This window comes from Anopheles coluzzii, chromosome 2 (assembly GCF_943734685.1).
Source record: "Anopheles coluzzii chromosome 2, AcolN3, whole genome shotgun sequence".
Taxonomy (NCBI): Eukaryota; Metazoa; Arthropoda; class Insecta; order Diptera; family Culicidae; genus Anopheles; species Anopheles coluzzii.
Window position 1 is genome coordinate 26,947,233 of NC_064670.1, and position 17,756 is coordinate 26,964,988.

The following is a 17,756-nucleotide window of genomic DNA, read 5'->3' on the forward strand; positions in this document are numbered from 1 at the left end:
TGATAACGCAGCCGGGACGCGTGCGAAAGAGTGTTATTTAAATTTATGGATTATCCGCAAGCAATTGGTATTGCGTGAAAGCGTTCCAAGGGCTGATGTCGTAATTCTCCTGCAACGTCGTCGATGTGACGGTACACGCGGCCCCGGTGACGGGGACATAGACGAAGAATGATTGCGCAAGATGCTTTTTTTTTCTTTTTCGTGTTGAGAAAAAAGCGAAGAAGAAAAACAAACAAATCACTATCAGTCGCTTAACGGGATGGGAAAGCTTGTTTTGTCTTTCATTAGTTTGCTATCCTCGATGAGAATGGGGGTTTTCGTTCTAGACCTGCACTCGACACGGTTCGAGGAGTGTTGTTGGGCGGGATATGTGTGCAGCACACTGTCACATCGACATCACTTATACGGATTTATGGTGATGGTTTGTCGGTATGGTATCGATAGGTTCTGGTCGCTAAAATGGTGTTGTCTGGGGAAAAAAGAAAACCCATCCCAACACAACTGGCTGATGCGTACTCGTGCCAGAACTAAATCAGGATGAAGCACGAGGGCAGGATTCCAGCGCTCGAGATTAGAGCATGCGTTTGGAATGTGGCCAGTTAAAGTGATCGTTTTAAGCTGCTCAAAATAATTGTGCAAACCGTATTGTGTTGCACAGCAAAAAATGCGAATAACGTTTGTTGAGCGATACCTTAACGCAGCTTGATCGATACCTTATCGGTGGATTGATGACCGCACAGAATAATCGAATCGAAGGGTAAAGGGCAATTGCAATAGCCTCTGGCAGTTTGTGTTTGAATTGTTTTCAATTTCAATAAGATAGCCCAACAACAATAGCTCTTGAGGCAGACAGTTAAGCACTCGCTGATTGATTGTTTTTTTCCCGGCACGGTCTGGGTGGTTTAAGGTTTGATACAGATCATTCCTTTTGTGTTTGCAATTTTGATCTTTATTTTCCCCCGAAAAATAACCCTTACAAAATACGTTTAAATCAATTATTACTTTCCCATGCTTTCTCGTGTGTTATGAACAGTTTCGCAGCACCACACACAGTTGCAGAAGCGAACAAACATATTTCCACCATCTTCATCACTCAACGGTACCGGTTCCACTGTCGGTATGTTTGTGGCTTTTGTGGCTGCTAAAAGACACCATTTTACGGCTTTATTTTCGGTGCGTCCGACCAGAAAGTGTCCGATTACGGGTCCGGGCACAGGCGTAGCGTTTTTTTGAATGCGTGTGGCGCGTTTTTCTTCCCAAGTTTTGCTTCTGAAAGATGCGTCCAACGGTAGCAGACTGCTGTCAGGTGACAATGATCATGAGCCCGTATGAGGATGAGCATAAGAGAGGTTTGATTCGTCACTTGTGAGCGGTTTTTTTGTGTGTGTTAACAGTCGGTCGTCGGATGGCGGAACTAAAGAGCGGGTGGGCTTTGCTAAAGGGTACCACCGGGACTAACGCGGTATCGTTGGGCTGATACTTACATCCCGTGCCGTGGATGAAGATGAAGAACGAGAAAAAAGGGCGCGACGATGAGAATTGAATAGGAAACACCAAGAAACACTTACTCATCATTTAAACGTACCTCGTTTGCTGAAGAGCGTTGGTTGTTGGCGGGGCCGTTTAAAAGCAAAGGAAGGAAGTTAATTTTCCCGCAATTAATTAAAGTGTGTTTATGCACCTCACGAAACCTGTTGCGCTCGATTGAAGTGTGTGTGTGTGTAAAATTGCGGTCAGCTACAGGAAGCTGGAAATATAAGTTCCCACTATGTACGGCTGCTGTGTAAGTGGCTTAAGCAATGGATCGAAAGGAACACTTCCAGGGATGGCATAAGCGTACATTATTTGTTTTAATTTTCTCGTAAATAATTTTCGTTTGAGCTCGTAAAAAAGCTCAAAAAACGGCGCGATAATTCACCACGGAATCAAAGAAGTGCCGTTGATATCAAATCTATAATTGCAGATGTGATAATGGAAGGGCATAATGCTTAAAACCGGCTGCACATACGCACCAGCTCGTTTGGGGCGTGCCGGAAGGTGGCGATCATAGTTTCACGCCTGTCACAAACTGATCTACTTTGCGCACCACAGCACTCCCCACGGGCCACCGACTGATCGTGGCAACGCGCCTGCAACACCAGCCACGATCGTAATATTCAAATGAGCCGGTAATCAATTAGATATATTATCATAATCGAACCATTTGTTGCTGCTGGGAATGGGAATTCGTTCGCGGGAAAAAAGGGGTGTCCCGGAGAGGCACAGCACGCCGTCGTTTCGCCCCACCGATCGTGTGATCGGAGAGGTCTGCTCGAAACGGGCAGAAGGTTAACCGGCCCCCGTTGCTCAATGATTGATGAGCTATTGCTCAATCGATCGGTTGAAGCTGGTGTTGCGTAAGCAACGGCAGAAGCAGTAGAATAAAAAAAAGCCCTTGCGTCCGGCGACAACCGCGATCACCACATGGAACCGTTAGCTTGGGAACGTGTCCGATTGATGAGTTGGGTACGGTGTGTGTGTGTGTAGACGATTGGACGTTCCGAGGGATGGAGCTAAGTGTTGAAAATTGGTGAAAATCGATGGTCAACCAAAGGCACCCCTTTTGTGATGGATGTCCCCTTCTTCTCAACCCATCCTCGTTTCCAATGTGTTGAAGGAAGGTAGGGAATCTCCGGCTGAATGCAGCTAGGTGAGAAAGGGCTCGCTTGAATAGGTGTGAGTTTGATGTTTTCCCAACCTCCCCCTCCCTATGGACAACCAAAAGCGTCCCGGGTAAAACAGCTCTTCAACTGTCACGAGAATATCTGTCGCCCCGTTGCGGGTTAATCGTGCGCTTCGCTCTACCAGCCGAGCTGTTCACATGGTTGCTATCATCTTACGATCAGTGCCGTCCGCATGGTCGACCGACGAAATGGAGGATCGTCGAGGCAAACACCTACCGTACCACGCACGCATCTCACACGCAACACAAACCAGTGGCGAACGAGAAACAAAAAAAAGCACAGAACACGCCGTGCAAGATGTGCTGAACACGATTAGATGCACCGATCAGATATCGCCGGTCGTGGAACCGTTACCAACCGTGTGTGTGTGTGTGTGTGGGGGGCTGCCGTGTTCGCCCCAATGCCCGCGTTAATTAGACGCGTTTACGCATGAAACTATTTAGTCATGTTGTGCGGGGTTTCTTATCTTCGCGCGGGTTCCAATTTTACACGCGTCTCCGTCCAGGTCCATCTACGTCCACTTTAACGCGTGTAATTTTGATGTAATACTACTTTCACTGCATCTGCTTTGCAACTGCTGTACGCTGGTGTCCCAGCCGCCGTGTTTGGCGGTGAAAATGAAACCAACGCATCGCTCGGCGCGTAATCATAATTGCTCGCCGTGCTGTTTCTCTAACGGGAATGTGTGATTCGTCGTTAGCGCGAGGAACACGGGTACATGGGTGCTGTGCAAAAATTCCTGGAAGCAAGCAGATGTGCGACCCACCCCACTCTCTAGCGGGTCGGTGGGTAATTCTGCAATAGGCAAATGGTATCGATAGTGTCATGATCGATTGATTTGAATGGAGCCGCCGTCCTAGGCTAATGGCAGTGCGGTACACTGTCTAATGATGAGAGTGAGGAAATCGAAAGCATTTGGCTAATAACAGAGGCCAGAATCGATCCCAGTGCAACACTTGTGCCCTGGCTGATAACAGGCATTTGGTGGGTAATGGCACAGTAACGGTGGCCTATACGATAATGGGCCGACTGACAGTGATTATAGCACAACGAAGAGGCTCATCCGTTGCAGCTGCAGACTGGGAGTAAAATTGTTTGTTTTGCAAAGTATGAAATAGAATTTTAATGAAGATTACCTTGATGCGAGGAATAATTTAATGGAAAATTATGTTGGCTAAGTAAATGGTGCAAGTACTGTCACACATCCCTTTTCCTTATGAACGCATCGAAGTTGAGCTATAAATTGTAAATCAAGATCCTATCTTATTCGTAATGATGGAAGGTTCAGCAGGTTCAGTGATTGCTAATGTTCTGTTGGACTTTGCGGTCCTGTGTCATACGCTTGGCTAATACCGTCATCTGCATTAGAAATGTGTCCAAAGGGTCTTCCTCAATACTCTTTAAACGTTTCTCATATTATTCACCACAATCACATATTGTTAAACCAATAAAGAAACTCAACTCAATAAAGAAAAGGCTCTTGATAGTTCTTGACGACCAACCATGCTCACGTCTCGCACACAACACAGTTGGCGCCAACACTCCAATCACAAGGCACGCTGCTGTCAGGTTAAATTATATCTAAATAATTCCCTCACACCATTAGCCCGGTGATTCTGCATCATAATAATCTTCTAACGTAAATTAACCTCACGACCAACGCAGTCCGCCGACCGGCTCATCTTGTTAGCCAATGTCGTTCTAACGTGAAATCGCTCGGTGCAAACAACATCCTGACTGGGGCAACTTTCCTATTAGCGGGGCTAGTTATCGCTCGATCGGCCTCGTGAAGATCATCGGGCAAATTGCTCAGTGAGCTGTAAGCTGTCTTCATCATGAAATTGCACCACACCCATGGAGAGAGGGATGCTTGCTTTTGCACCATCTTGCAGTGTGGAGTAAAAAAAAACAGGAAATAATCCCGATCTGCACCCACAACGGACAGTTATGTAACTAACCTAGAAAAACAAAAGTACCGCCCCGGCCAGTCCCGTCCCGCTATTATGCACACCGCTGAGGCCTGCCCGTTGGTGCATCAATGGGCAGCAGATACATTCCTTACTCCGATTTCCGGCTGCCGGGAAGCAAGCCACAGGGAAAAGGGGGGGTAAACCGCAAAACTGCTTCCGAAACCATAACGCCACAATCGCGAACAAGGTTATGCACAACCCAGCAGCAGTATCCATATCCACTCATCATCTTCTAATGTTTGCCAGGAATGCAAATAATTCCTGTCCCGCGTACTACCACCAGCCGAAGCGCCGTGAACGGAAACCTAAACGGTACGGAGCAGGCCCGGAAAAAGGGGAGGGGTAGGGAAAAAAAGCCTAACCGATGTTCCGGACGGGAATCCTTCATGCCGGGCGGTACTCCCGCCGCCGGGGGTCATACCGGTTAAGTTTAATGCAATAAGCTGCGTAGGATTAATTCGAGCCACAGCCACACGGCGCTTGCTTGTTCGTGGGCCAGAACCTGTGCGAGGCAAATTCCGGTAGGCGCGTTGAACGGGACTCGATCGAAATGATAGCAATTAGCGCGGGCACCTTCTGTTTGCGTGCGGTGGAAATGCTGCAGCATCTCTTTTTTCCATGTGCTCGCGAACAAAACGCCCGACCGGCACGCCGGCACACGGACGCAACCTTTTTCTTCCTGCGGCCGAGCAGGCGTGCGAACCGACAGCAAATAGCTGTACCTAATAGGCCGAACCTCCAGCCCCCCCCCCCCCCCCCGCCCACCAACCAAGTCCTAATCGGTACAGCGTTCTGCACCGATTCAAAATGGGCAAAAACCCGGACGATACGCCATAAGCACGTACACAGAAGAAGAGCAGCCATAATGCAGATCGGTGAATCTCGGAGTGTTTGGAGCTTTTGCACCAATTTGCTTCCATCTGCGGAGTGGGCGAGGAATTCTTTCGGCACCGAATAAGGTTTATAGGTGAGCCGCCTTTTTGGTACGCAAATGGTACGCTGACTTGAGGAATACGGGCAGATGCAAGCGGCAGCGTGCAAGGTGTTTGCAGTGCCATCACCGAACAGACGTCACGCGAACGTGTCGGCCTAGAACTCGTTAGCTGGCCGGCGTAATTAATTTCTTTCTTAAACGACTAAATCATTATCACACCCACCCGTTTACCTGTCCATGTCTGTGGTGTGAAAAATCAGCGTTCACTGTCACTATCACTTCGGTCGGGGCTTTTTGCAGCCTGTGGCGTGGTATAAAGGTTCACTGGCCAGTTCGTCGTTTGGATCCGGCGGTGCTGGCGTTTAATTGCACACGCACCAAATGAAATCGAATCCACTCTGGACGACCGGTGGATGAAAACATCGACAGACAACATTCAACCGTACGGTTCGGACCGTTCGGAGCACCGGATGCAGCGCAAGTTTGCGCGTGTGACTTGTCCGTTTGTCCGGGCGCTGAGAAAACGAAAGAGAAACCGATTGTTGCTAATCGGTCGCGGGTAAAGCATTGGTGGAAGGACGGTGTCCGATGTTTGCTAAAGTGGTCGGATCTGGTTGGTTGTTTTCCCTCCTTCCCGTTGTCACCTTTCGTAGCTCATTTAGCAATGAGAGGAAGGGGATGAATTTTTCACTTCTGTCCGGTTTGCTGTTTGATGAATTTGACCGCACTAGAGCGAACGAGATCCCGCGCGTCTGTCCGCAGTCGTCAATGTCGCTGGTGATGATTGGCATTCGAAAAGTTATGCTTCGAGCGGCAGTAGCGGAGGATGGGAGGGTAGAGCCGTACTCCCGCAGAACCGGACTGCACTGGGATCTGCCCTCTAGGGTGCACAGCTTTCTTCTCCACATCCTGTTGTTCCGTTTGTGCTGTTTGCAGGGGGAAAAAAGCAGAGTGAACCGGCGTACGGGGTTTGAAGCATGCTACCGACACTACGAACGGCAGTAGCTATAGACGACATAGACCGAGTCAACGAGAACAGGCCCAGGTGAAATGGGAAACGATACGCAAAACTGCAGCTTTAATTAGTTTCATCAAATAAAAACAAATTCACCGCGCTAGTACCATTGGGGAAGAAGATGAGGATGATGATGATGATAGCTGTAGCTATTTTCTGTGTAAGCAGCGACACGACTGCACTGTCAATGGTGATGGGTGCGACGGTAGCCAAAGGGCCGTACCAAGCATGTCTGGGGCTTCATTTGAGGCTCATTAGCTCGCTAAAGAGATACGTCTTGGTGCGTACTGTACCCTCATGTGTCCAGCGGATAGCTCATTACGAGTTGCAGTTTATTGCACACGCACCACCACAAAGCCATTCACTTTTGATGGGCTAAAGTGACCGAACAGGTTGCACGTTTCCATTAATCAAAAGATCATTGCAAAAGAAATCAATTTTGCTTTGTGGAGATGTTTGTTGCAGTAGGTGTTGCGGACGCGCAGTAGTTAGCGAAAAATGTGAAATTGCTCCAAAATATCTTCCCTTTGCTTAATGTACCGTTGAATGGAGATGTCTGCCTTGTATGCGCACTATTGTTAAGCCTCGTTTCGTACGAACCTTTTTGTGTTCCAGCTGCATCCAGCTGCCAAAATGGGCGCTGTGTTTGTTCGCGTAATTACTGCTGCAGCCTCCAAAATCATCGAGCATTCATCAATCATCAGAGCACGGGGCCCCTACATCACGAGCCACAGCTACACATGGACAGCATGGGATGGTTCCAGTGTCCAACCCACTGACACTGTATGCAAATAATCCTGCCAACTCATCCCGGTACCCGGTGGTCACGCGGAAACGCGCGGTGAAAGCAGCGCCCAACAGGCTGTTATGTTTGGCGTGTGTGTAACCCTTTCGACCGTGACGGCGCCTTCTGACCTGCGCCATCGCCGCCGCATTGACAACTTCATTCGATGTGGCCAACGTTCGTGGTCCCGCGACCAGGACCTTTTTGGCAACGATGATTGATTGGCATTGATGAGGACGGATTTTGGTTCGCCAGGTTCGGCCGGTGCGGTGATTAATGGTGCGCGAGGATAATTGCTTATGTCAATGCAGATTTTGATCGCGTTGCGGATTTTGTTTGTTTTTGCATTTTGCAAGCGATCAGAAGCTTTCCAAAACGGTCCTGTTACTGTTGGAGCAATTCCTTGAAGGTCACTAGAACGTTAACGATTCAGGATATAGCTTGCTGGTCAAAATTACAGGTGCGTCCCTCGGAATCGAATGGCCCATATCCGGGCGACGAGCAACGATGCCCATAAACGTGGAATCATCACGTCGTCCAGCCTATCGGCAAGGTTTCATCGGACCACGAATCCGAAACCGGCATGATCCCGGGCGTGTATGTAACCACCGCCACCTGGCGGCGATGGCGATCGTGTTGTCGATTAGCGCAACAGTGCGAACGCCGAAGGTCGGTCCCGACACACTGCGGCGGTAGAAAAAGAGCTTCCCTCAGCACACGGCCAGAAATGCCTCGAGTCCATTGGAATGTCCCGGATCGGTAGCTCCAAAAAAGGGAACTGTCTTTGGAAGTCACTCCGAACCGATGTACTCACTGTACTGTTTGATCAGCGCGGCACAGCCCGCGATGACACAGAAAGCGTTCGGCGATCAGCGGGTTTTGTTTTTGTGTGTTGTCCTATCCCTGCGGGGCGAAAAGCTCGATGAAGTAATACTCGCTGAGGTTGACGAGCGCCGACGCGGCGAGGTGATGGACTTTGTTCGCGGGCAAATAATCCGACCGGGGCTCAACAAGAACAAATGGCTTCTGTGAGCGGGCGAGCATGAAGCGACGGACGTGAAGCGACACCACCGCCTCGTGCCGCCGAGGAAACGAGCCCGCTCCAAAGGCCGGACCCGCTGTCAGAATGAATAACGGAAAAATGTGCTACCATGTGCAACGGGTGGACACCCGGCTTCGTCGAAGGGTGGAGGCTGCTTGCCCGTGGGCCATTTATTCTTCTGCGCGGACAGTGCGGTAGCACAACGGCCTGCCTAAACCTATCACTGTCGCAACCCATCAACAGCTTCTGTCCCGCGGGCGGTGGCTTCCTGAGAGAGAGAGAGAAAAAGACCGAAGGGTCTGGTCGGATTCAGGATTGCTTAGGCCGAGGACCGCTACCAGCTCCGATTTGGCATTCTTTTGGGCTCCCGAGTGGCGGCTCGGGTTCGTCGTCGCCGCCACTCGTTGTCGGTGAGTGATAAATGACAAGACATCACGATAGCTATTCTATACGTTCTGACATACACACACACACACACACACACACACACACACACACACAGATAGTGCCGGCACTGCTTTTTGGACTAAGGTGTCGTTGCTGGCCATGGTGTTTGTGCGCTGATGCGTGTGTGCATAGAACGAGCGCGTTAAAGAATAGAAACGCAACAGCCGATAGAAGCGAGATACGATCGGGCAAAAGCACGCTACCCGGTTCCATGCTCAACCATTCCGGTTATGTTTTGCTCGTTGGGCCTGTGCTGTTTGCTAGGAAGATATCGGCGGCAGCCCAGGCCGACGACTATCTGCCCTCGGCTTCGACCGAAGGATTGAGGTTGCGGATTCTCTATGCCGTATCAATTTACTCCTCAAATGGAGGTCAATATTGATTACTGGCGAGTGTCGCGCGAGTTGATCTCGGCAGTAACACACTTACACAGCCACTAGGAAGACATGTTGTCGTGGAGGTAAGGCGCAAATGAAGGACAGCGCTTGGTTTAGGGATGGATTTCCATAATGAAACTATGGCGTTTTCTCATTGAAAGGTTCTGTCAAAAGATGACAAAGGTACACCTAAGAGAGACAGGTGTCATCGATCCCAAACTGTCCTCTGTGCAAAGTATTATTGGTCTTCTTTATTTATTTTACTGCCTGAGCACAATAGATCAATGAGATATGTGATTGTTCCCATCCCAAATGGTATGCTCACTGTGTCCCCATATAATACAATCTCTGGATCAAACATTAGACTATCATTCCGTGGAGGAAACAGTTAAATAAGCTTCCATCAACTTGCAGCACCACCAGCTGATGTCTCACGTCTTAGGGCATTAAAGGTTCAGGCTTAATGTCGCCGGGTTGATTAGCTTTTTGTTTACATTTCGCACGCTTCTTCGCACCTCCGCACAATGTCTTCAATGATTAGGTGTTGATTTACGTTTGGCGTGCGAATGGGTATCTCGTTTGCTTTTTCGATCTTCATTCTAACACTGGCTTTATTCTTTCGCTGTGAGGGGAGATAGCATTGTCCCGCTATGTTTGCAAAGTGTTTTTTTTTTTTGTTGGTGGCTCAATCAACCCACCAAGAAGGTGGAAAAGCTCGGCGGATAAAGCTTAGCAAAATAATAAAAATAATCCATAGACAGTTGAGGGATAACAGCATGTGGAAAAGAGTATAACAGAAAATGTTTGAGTGCACTAGCAAGTTATCACGTGTAAATCAAATCTTTTCTGTGTCATTTGCTTGACATAGACAACAACAAAAAGAAACAAACCTTTTGACCCATGGAGCAAGACACTTTACCCCTTTCAAGTGATGCAATTTGAATAACGAGCAAGCTTTTCCATTCAGAAAATCTCAATCATCAGTTCATTGTGACTCTGATATCCAATCCTGCTTTTCCGTTTGTTGATGCACCTTCATCGTGATTTTATTGCCGCTACCATTGCATGCTTCCACCGAGCGTCACCGGAGACGGATTGCTCGTCGGATTGATACAGCCAGATACCGCAGGCCCACTGGTTGGACCACCCAGACAAACGCCAACCTGAGCCGGCGCTCGCCGAAGGTCGACCGTCTGCGCGAAAACGAACCGCCGGTGCAACGGCGGTTCGTGCATAGCTAATGAATTATTATTCCGAACGGGTCTATTATTTTGATGTGCTACTGATTGGTTAATAAATTATATTAAACTGCGGGCGTGCGCCCGTGCCGCGGGTAATGCCCTAGCGCACCGCTTTACTACGCACGCTTCGTCGTGCGCGGGTCGATGTGGTGGGTTTGCTCCGACGGTGGCAAGTGCAGCTGCAATTGCCCGTCAGCTTTATGTCTAGCAGTGTCAGGTTGAAGGGAAATTGAAGGAAAAGAAACCCCCAAGAGCACATGAATCGGGATCGCTGCTCAGGGTCGGCAGAATCGTGTTTTGTGCTACCTACGCCGGGGCACTGGCGTTCTGTGCGCTTGCTAATGATTATTGATTTCTCGCAGGATGGGACAGGGACGAGCAGCAGCGTTTGCAATTGATCATGGAGCGGGTAAAAGGCGTCTCGCAGGTGATGATGGCTTGTGCCGTGAAATGGAAGCAATTTTACGCTTAGTTTTTGCTACAAAAAATAAACGTTTTCATGCTGTTTAGTCTAAGAATTAAACAAATACATAAAACTAACTGAATGGCAGCCAACAGTGATGAATGGTAGGAGCTTTTTTATTGTTGAGAATTGCTGCAACACGACATCTTGCACCAAATATCTCCACGAACACTTCAGCGCACTACAAAAGGGCCTTGTTTTCTCCCGCCCTGACAGTTGGATGGAATCAATTTTGGCAAAAGAGAGCCTCAAACTGCTCCAAACGGCGGACCTACGCCCTTGCCAGACCTGCTGAGATCGTATCGAGCATTCAGGTTGACCCTCCCAGTGCGGAATTCCATCCTGCCACACGGAAAAGACACACATAGAGAGACGAAAATTAACAACGACATACATAATGGGCGCTCGTGATCATGAATTACGATTGGTGTCCACCGTGACCACCGTCATCGAAGCAGGAAGAACAACGCCCAACAAGACCACGCCGACCAAGATTGACTCTGTGTGTGTGTGTGTGTGTTGTTGTTGTTGATCCAGAATCGTCAAAACTGACCGATTCGCTCGGAAAGAACCGTTTGGCGTAATTATTTGCCCGCGGCCACGATGACGAGCTTATCCTTTTCAGCTTGCGGTTTGCCTCAAGCTTGACGTCTGTTGCCCCTTCCTGGTGAGTTGGTTGGGATTTTTATTCTTTGCCCCAGTTCTGACCAACCGCGTCGATTAGGCGAATGTCGTCCAATTTGCTAGACCTACAGACCTGGTGTGGTGTTTCTTTGCACTCGAACGGTAATACTGTTTACAATCAAACCATGGCGCAGCAAAGAACAACATCTGCTTGTTTTACGTTATTAAACTCAGTAGTGGCGCATTTTGAAGATACATCCAGAGAGCGTTACGACAGTGACAAGCTAGCAAAATATAGGTCGGTGTGTGATGTAATTAAGATCAGACTGTGAGTAGAACGAACAAAAAAGCTGTTAATTCATGTTACCATTCACTGCAGGCTGCTGGCAGACAAGTTACGGTCCTCCGGCAGGAAACCACCCCCTTTCCCCCACTGTGACAGATGATTTGCATCTTCATTGTCGAGGTGCCGTGCAGAAATGTGTTCCTGCAACCTCTTCTGCGGTGGCGATCGTCTTATCGTGCATCGTTTCGGAGCATCTTCACTTGCCCAACCGACCCGGTGCCGCATTCGATCGGGCAACCGCTTGCCGCTTCTACGCTTTCACTTCTGGTTGCGGTGCAAATTTGCCCTGGGCCGCTCATCGGGTGAAGGGCTGCATGAGATGTTCCCTCGGCCGGCATGAAAGGTGCGAACTTCATTAACGGCACCCCGTACCCCGTGTGTCGCGGAAAGTGTGGCGTTTGTACGATCTCCCGCTTTGCTGGCTGTCTTTCGGGCAAACTTCATTCAAAACATTCAATGACAGTGTTGAAAGCATTGAATGCTGTTTCCTGTGCCTATCTCGGGATTTGCATCATCGTGGTTTGGTTTTTGGAGAGAGAGAAAGGGAGAGAAAGAGAGTCACATCGGCTACCCGGTGTTTGCCAGCCCGACAAACTGCTGCCAATCGTAATAATGCCGTTTAATCTGATAATTGTTTTGATCATTTTCCGGTTGCTTGCGCTTCTCGATTTGCGGCATGAATCTGGCGTGCGCGCGACCAAGATCTCTCTGCGTTGAAGATGAGACGGACGCGCGCGCACACGTCCGTCTCATTTGCACCGTGCATAATGTGGAGCCGAGCACTGATGGACGTGCAACGAGCTTGCGATTGTGCAGTGCCCGGACACCAACCGACGGAATCGCCAGATACTCATCCGTTGGCCAATGTGGGCATTGTTGTTTTTTTTTTTGCTTGTTGTTTTAGCGAATCATTGCGCGGCCGTTGATTAAAATTCTTGCGGAAACGCTGGCTCATTATTCGCAAATTGGTCGCCTTTTTTTTTGGGCGCCGGGACGCGTACAGCTTCGTTAGGCGACCGGAAAAAGAACCGATCGAGGGCCGGCGGTAGAAAGCATCAGAAAGTTCAAAGAAAGGATGGGAGGTAAGAGAATGTTTGCCAAATGTCCGGCGCCCGGACATACCGATTCCGATCCGACGGCGCAATCGGACGGGAGTTCAATGGTCCCTGTGTACGGTCGGGGCGTAATCTTGCATCTTGCAACCTCTCTTCCTTTCTCTCTCGCTCTGTTGCTGGTGGAGCTGATGGACCCTCGGCACGCCACACTGCCCGATGGGGTGGCGAGCGAGTGAAGGTCCTGCTTTTTCTTCGCCGTTTTTCGATCGAAGGTTTTATCAAAAACATTGCAGTATCTTGTTAAAATTACGGCTTAATTATCGTGCCAAACGAATCGATCGTCGGGGAATTGTAATTGATGGTGGTGGCCCCGTGTACGATTCGGGTGCACGTGATGGCGCATGGAAGAGGATTGTACCACTTGCTACTGCACACCGTTATGGTGATTTGTGGTTAGGTAGCAGAGGCCAGCATTGACAACTGTTTGTATGTGCGTGAATTTGTGTTGAATGGATGGTTGATCGTGATAAGAAACAATCCCTTTCAAGCATTCAATCCCTGTGCGCGCTTTGTGCTTTTCTTTTAATTGCAGTATTTTGGGGGCACGAACTCAAGTGGCGGCTCATATTAATTTGTTTTTATTTTTTGTATTTCTCCTTTGCAGGACAACTGATATGGTCATATAAATGTCGCTTAAAAAGGCTTTCGATGGTGGATATAGGTAAGTGTTGAGTTGAGAATATTTTACGCTATTTCACTTATTGGTAACAAACCGGATTCATGGTGTCATGATGAAGACCTAGGTCATACACACTGCTAGTGATGGGGCTGTTTCCAATCGAGTCCAAAACTTGTCTGTTAGGTTTTTCACTATTTAGAATAAATTGATTTTTGGATAAACTATGCTCAAATAAGTTTCATGATCTTGTATCTGCTTTCAAGGTATTTTTATGACCCAAATTGCCGAAAAATTGGCACTTCCCTTTCGGGGCTCTGATCTATGTGCAAAAGTTGTGACTTGCTTACATATTTATTGTATTAAACCTCATCTTTCCCTTCCCTAAACACAATTAGCACGTAAGCGCTTTACAAACCATTACTAATTGATTTCGCGCGAGCTGGTGGAATCGGATTCGGTCGCTAATTTGAGTTTGATTTCGGCGCCGTCTGCTAATTAGAGAACGGCACACCAATCCGGACAGTTCTTGGGTAACATTTTGCCAAAAGCGCAAACGTAAAAAAAACGGGAACGGCCTGTGGAAGAAGCTTCGAAAGACAAAGTAGAACGTGATCGTTGATGGGGTCTGTCTGTCAAATTTAAACCACAGCCCACGAGTTGGATTTATTGGATTCGCACACATAAATTAATCAACCGTTTGCAGAGCAGATTCGACGACCGCCCTTCCTGTTCGAGCACCTTCCTGACGAGCTGCGATTGACTCATTTGTGAGTTTAAAAATACGGCAGGAGGAGGAAAACCCCCACCCGACCAAAACCGTTTCGATAACAACCTTTTCACGTCGGGGTGGGTTTTGTTCGTCAGACTTTTCTGCGTAACATAAAATAGGAGAATCTATGCTAATAGCACTACACCGGCTCGCGGCTCGGTGGTGAGATGAGTCCATCAATTAGACAAAAAACGAAGACTTATCAACCAATCGCTCGATACGAGCGACGCTGACGATCGTTTGGTGTGTTGTGTGGAAAAACGTGCTAATAATACGACGAACCGGAAAGCGGTGGCTGCGGTTGTCTCGCGATTGTCTCTCTCCCGGCGATGATGAATGTTGCGCCATCTGTGCTGGGAGTCGCGCGATAGTGTCCCCGTACCTTCCGATGCCGTGCCCCGAACCATGGACTGTTTTGCTAATGAATTTGATAATCTACCGACATTCGTCATACTTTTATTGAGCGGCGCGCTAGCGGCCACAATCGATCGATCAACAATCCTACCCCGGAAGGTGCGAGGAAAGTGAAAAGTGAAGTGAAAAGTTTGTCGAATTTCTGCCGTACCGTGCAGCAGCAGCACCTACGACGATGGGGTGCAGTTTTTAGTTTCATCGTAAAAAATTAAAGCTTGTTGCGATACGGTTGATTGATGGAATTTTTCACTTTCGCGGGAAATCTTTAAATAATGTACAAATCTACTATTTAGCTGATGGCAGCGAAACTAAAAACCCGCTGTTTGGAAACGTGATACGGCAACATTCCGACGGCGGTTTGGAAATGTGACAGTAAACGTGCTGTACCGTAATTTGTTCCCCGCCAAATGCGTTCATTAGTGTGTTTTGACAAACATAAATCAAATGAAGCATATAAAACTTTGTTTGGCTCGGCGCTGGCTTGAGTTGGTGAATGAGTGGTAAACACAGTTTGGCCTACTAAAGTCTCATCCTACACGACGGACCCGTTCCTGTGGGAAGCTGTCTAGGCAAGAAGGGGTATTTTTAATTTTTCTTTCGCTTTGATTAATTACTGTGATTTATACACCCGTCGTGTTTTGTGTGAGTTGTTTTTATTATAATTCACGACACAATAGGCTTCTTTTCTTGCTGCTTCCCAAAATCCTGCCCCGGTTTGTGGCACATTATCCTGCCGCTATCGAGCCTTGTCATAAAATGTAAATTTCGCCCATCTCATACCGCAAAGGAAAAGGCGATTTTAGCGAAGGTTGGCAAACACAAAAAAAAGCAATTTTGTAGGTAAGCCGCTTGGTTTAGAATTTCTTTGACCCGGCAGGCACAGGCAGGCACGATTTATGGCTCCGCTCTGCTTGCCGCAGATCCGATCCGACTAGCGCAACAAACTGTCATCAAATTTGCTCCGGAGAGAGAGAGGGGGCTTTAGATTCGGTGATAGATTTGTGACTCGGCTGGCAGTAATCTGGCATAATTCGTGGGTCCAGCATAAAAGGAGCACCCCATTAATTCCGGGTCGAGGACAAGAAGAGCTGGCCGTGGCAAGAATCACGTGCCCACGCAGCATCCTATCTCTTTTCCGTCTTCTGCCGAGGGCAACGTACGGTGGAAACAACCTGCAAGTATGAGATATGCCCCGCGCACACCATGTTTTATGCTAACGCGTTTTGATCTACTTTTCCGTCCGAAAAAAAGGCAGCGTGGGCGGTCAAGTTTTTTTTGCATGACCGTGCGCGAAAACAGATTATCGAACGCGATGATTTGCTAGAGACGGATCACTTGATCGGTGCCGCCTAGAACGTTCCCGGCTAGCGGCGGTGTGCGATCGTTTTATGATGCTGGTGGGAGAAAACGGTCCAACATGTATGTAGGCCAAAAGCATCGTCGCGCGGAGTGGCTGTGGAGTGGAGGGGAAGAATTAATTTAAGCAAAACTCTGCAGGCCGCACACGCGTGCGACAAACCTGGTTTCGGGTGGATTTATGATGCCGTGACGAATGTACACGATTGTTGATTATCGATGACGAGCTGGTGGAGGTTTGCTCGTCATGTATATAGCGATCGGTGGGCTGGGAAGCATTGTCATAACGGGCTAAAGTGTGGTTCGCGAGTGATTGTCTCGATGCTTGGGATCGGTACACACATTGCTGTTCGATTTTCCACTAAAGATTGCGGTTCGATCATTGTTTTGTGTGGTGTGTTAGAAGAAGTGAGAGAAGTGTGTCAATTGAAGTAAAGAGTACAAGAATGATTTAAAGCTATTGATATCAATTGCAAAATTAGTTATGTAACGTTGAATTTATTAACTTCAATGTTTGCTTTGCGTACATAACAACATGCCCGTCATGGGTTCAATTCCCAAATAGACCGCGCCGCCATACGTAGGACTGACTATCCTGCTATGGGGGGGGGGAATCAATTAGTCACTGAAAGCCAAAGCCCACAAGTTTGGTACAGGCAGGCCTTGACCGACATCGGTTGTTGAGCCAAAGAAGAAGAAGAAGAAGTTTGCTTTGCGTGTTGTAAAAAGTGAATATGATGCTCAATATTCTCAATTTTCCGTGGCAAAGTTATCACACAAACAGGTAGGCGCTTTGTTCATAATTTGTTGAAAGATTTGTTGAGCCCCATTCACTGCACGAGTAAATTGTAAAATAGCGAAAGTGCCCAGCGACATTTCAACGGCTGTCAGGCACTGGAAGCCGTTCCGCTGAGTGAAACCGTGGCCAATAAATTGAAGATTATGCTAATGTTGACGATCAATTTGAAGCTTAATCTGCGCAAGATAAGTAACCACGGCTTAATCCGGCTTAATAGTGCAACGATTTTCCGAACGCGCCTCTGAGGCAAGATCTGCATCTTCCTACCGGTGGTCGTAAAATAATGCGATGTGCATAGGCTGGGCAGCAATAAGATTAGATTAAACAGAAAGTGATACCGCACAAGCGACCGTCTGCACGCACCTGACCGACAGGGCGGGTACGGCAAACGTGAGCGCACCAAACGTATCGTACCACTCTCACTTTCGTTCGGCGGCGCGCGTCGGCAACCAGAACATGTAATCTAGCAAAAGGGCTCCCGCTAACAAACGAGCCGTCACGATCAAACAGTGAACAGCTTCACTGAAAACACCCAAGCAAGGTTCGGGTTGTGAAGTCTCTATTTTATGGGCTAAAGCTAAAACGTCCGTGTAAAAGAAATGAAACTAGTGCTGGTCGTGGCCTATGCTGTCCAATTGGAGGCGCCTTCCACCGTCGAGCACATCATGTTGCATGTTGTACGACAAGATCATTTAGTCGGGCACGATAACCGACGCAG

At 48.3% G+C, this 17,756-nt stretch overlaps 1 protein-coding gene across 2 annotated transcripts in view; it reads left to right on the forward strand.

Annotated features, from left to right (window-relative positions):
- Positions 1-17,756, forward strand: part of LOC120948892 (serine proteinase stubble) — a 99,870-nt gene that overhangs the window by 55,000 nt on the left and 27,114 nt on the right. For both annotated transcript variants that reach the window (XM_040365730.2, XM_040365731.2), the window contains exon 4: positions 13,686-13,742. In XM_040365730.2, the coding sequence (XP_040221664.2) occupies positions 13,730-13,742 (13 nt within the window). In that variant the 5' untranslated portion in view covers positions 13,686-13,729. The remainder of the gene's footprint in view (positions 1-13,685; positions 13,743-17,756) is intronic.